The sequence below is a fragment of the Megalobrama amblycephala genome, linkage group LG16 (assembly GCF_018812025.1).
Source record: "Megalobrama amblycephala isolate DHTTF-2021 linkage group LG16, ASM1881202v1, whole genome shotgun sequence".
NCBI classification, from domain to species: domain Eukaryota; kingdom Metazoa; phylum Chordata; class Actinopteri; order Cypriniformes; family Xenocyprididae; genus Megalobrama; species Megalobrama amblycephala.
In genome coordinates this window covers 4,391,769-4,394,823 of record NC_063059.1, presented here as the reverse complement: position 1 = coordinate 4,394,823, position 3,055 = coordinate 4,391,769, and the positions used below count along the sequence as shown (strand labels likewise).

Sequence of the window (3,055 nt, the reverse complement as noted above, 5' to 3'; positions counted from 1 at the left end):
TGAAACGTATCTCTTTATGGTCCGACAGCCCCGTCAGTGGCCTTGCAAGAGTACTTGGACGGCAACTGTATGCCCTCCCTTTTTTAAATATACTGCTATAACGGCATGACACCTTCATATTCATTCATAATGCACTGTCGATGAGAATTTCTAGTGGCACAAGGAGACTGATCACCTCTCGCTGGGCACTCTGGTCAGTTCTGTGCTTGGAATGTCTCCTCGCTCGCATCACGATGTGGCCCCATGTCTACAACGTGAACTGACGTTGTAGGTGGTTACAAATATGTCATGTCACTATTACTACAGTTGTTGATGCCCCTGCTAAGTGGTGTTCAACTAGGTTGTGTAAGATTGAAAATATCCAAAGATATTTTAAAATGAACAACGACATTTGCTTTCCATTCCCAACCCCCTCCAAGGGCCATTTTGGAATTCCTAAAGACACAAAGGTCACAAAGGAAAAATGACGTTACACAGCACATTAAATCAGGACATTAAATTAGCACAATCATGCAGCCGAGGTACAGAAGGTCACACAGGCTATTTCAACCTTCAATGTAATGTTAATGTACAGTGTTAAATACATGACATACATGTCCCACAGTTACATGCACCACAGTTTTTAACTGATGTGTAGTGTTTCTGTTTATATAATAAAATTTGTAATGATAATAAAAATAAATATAAAGAAATATGAATGTCACTTTATTATCATAATTCCCCGTTAGGCTACTGCCTGAACTTCGCATTATTTGTAGCACACCCATCCATAATTGCAGTAAAATTTGTACTTAACTGTCACCTTAAATATGTCACTTTTAATGTGTATGTCAATTTTAGTAAAATGAAATGAGCTTCATTCCTCTACGGGAGTAGCTCACAGACTCAAGGGAGCATAAGACAGTATATTTAGAGCCCATGAAATGTGCCAAGCTTTTATTTCTCTCTAAAGTATAAGACAAGGCATTTTATCAGAGGCATTGTGTCATTTTTTGGGATTAGCAGTGGCATTAACAATGATTTGGCTTCACTGCACAGTATTATATTTGTTACCTCAGTTTTAGCAGCATCATTTGTAGAATACTGTGTGTGAAAGAGTTTTATTCATCATGAAGGATATTTCTGCAGAAAATATTTCTTTCACAGACTTTAAACTGATTGGTTTCTACAGCTTAGGAGAATGGAGGCCTTTTTTATTTATCCCTTTCTTCCTGATGTTTTTATTGTCTATCACAGCAAATTCTATTCTCATATATTTAATAAAATCACAAAAGTCTTTGCATTCTCCTATGTATGTACTAATAGGTGTTATGGCAGTGTTAGACTTGATCTTGCCAGTATTTTTTGTACCTAACATGCTTCTTAGCTTTTTATTTAATTGGAGTGGGATATCTCTGACTGGTTGTTTGATACAAATGTTTGGTATTCATTTTGTTGGAACATTACAGTCAACTTTGCTTTTGTGGATGGCACTGGATCGTTACTTTGCAATTTGCAAACCTCTTTATTATCATAAATACATGGAAATTAGTAATTTTTTAAAATTTGTTTTTCTTCCCTTAATCAGAAATGGATTCCTGATTGTCATCATGGTCTCTCTAGCAGGAAAACTGTCTTTCTGTAGAAATACTATTGATCACTGTTTATGTGAGCACATGGCATTAGTTCAGTTAGCATGTGAAGATATATCTGTTAATAATATTGTAGGACTTGTGTCTGCTTTTCTGATCCCAACTGCAGACTTTATTCTCATTACTGTTTCTTATGTTGTGATTTTCACCTCTGTGTTTAGATCTGGTAAGGCTCATTTGAAGGCCATTAATACCTGCATTACTCACATCATTGTTATGACACTTAGTTTGACTTCTGCCTTGATTGCATTTTTGTCATACAGAATAAGAAATAATGTTTCTCCCAGCAACCGTATATTTATGAGCATCATATACATTCTGTTTCCAAGTTGTTTTAACCCAATAATCTATGGATGGAGAACAAAAGAAATAAGGCAAACATTTCAAAAGTTTATAAAGAATGGAATGGTTTTGCCTTTTTTAAATAAGTGAATTGCTATTATAAATGAATGGATATTACAAATTGAAAATAAGCTATCGTAACATACATAAAGCATATATGCAAAGCATATCCATTTAGGCTTTGTTAACCTATACTATTATCAATGTATTGTCATTTTGTAAAACCTTCTAAAAGTGTGAACTTTAGCAACAAGTGGCAAAAAGGCCATACTCTTACCAAAAACATTTTTTTTTTTTTTTTTTTCATAATTATAGACAAACACAATATGACTACACACAAACAGTTTTCATAATGTTATTCAAGACATTAAGTGATCATTGACAGGGCAGGAAAATTAACTGAACTTCTGTGTTCTGAATTTTCTCTCTGTGGACAGTTAAGACTTTAAAAATAGCACTGTTCATCAATAACAAATGTGAAGCATGGTGGAAGGAGCATCGTGGTTTAGGGCTTGCTTAGCTGCCTCAGGATGTGGACACTTTGCAGTGATTGAAGAGACAATGGATTCAAAAGTGGATCAAGACAGGAGAAGGAGACTCTCACTTCTCACATTTCATGACATGAAGCTTCAGAGATGTTGGGTGATGCCATAAGTCACAAGTAAATCCCCAAGCACACAAGTAAATCAATTTAAGACAGGTTAAAAAATAAAATTTGCATGCGTTTTGTGGATATAAAGTTGGTAAATTCAGACGTTCACTGTCTCCATCCTGCACTGGGAATGATTAATCAATGTATTCAATAAAAATATGAAAATGATTATTGTGTTATTATAAAAGTAAGCAAAAGTAAATGTTATTAAATTTTGTGTTTGTTTATAATTGTGTGTTAAATTAAGATCAGACAACATTTTATGAGTAATCCATGTAGAAATCCAGATTCTAACTGGATTTCTAATTCTAATTCCTCCTTTGTGATCCACAACAAAGCTTTTAGTACTTTTGAAGAAGCGTCTATTGCCATTTAAATATAATTATATATTTATATATAAAAATATATATAAAATATATTTTGTTAATGT

General features: G+C 33.9%; 1 protein-coding gene across 1 annotated transcript; it reads left to right on the top strand.

The window, feature by feature from the left end:
* The first annotated feature begins 962 nt into the window (after nt 1-962).
* On the top strand, nt 963-2,664 carry LOC125249595 (olfactory receptor 52K1-like). The gene has a single exon (XM_048161915.1). The coding sequence runs from the start codon at nt 1,110-1,112 to the stop codon at nt 2,061-2,063; it is 954 nt and encodes a 317-aa protein (XP_048017872.1). The 5' UTR covers nt 963-1,109; the 3' UTR covers nt 2,064-2,664.
* The last annotated feature ends 391 nt before the right edge of the window (nt 2,665-3,055 follow it).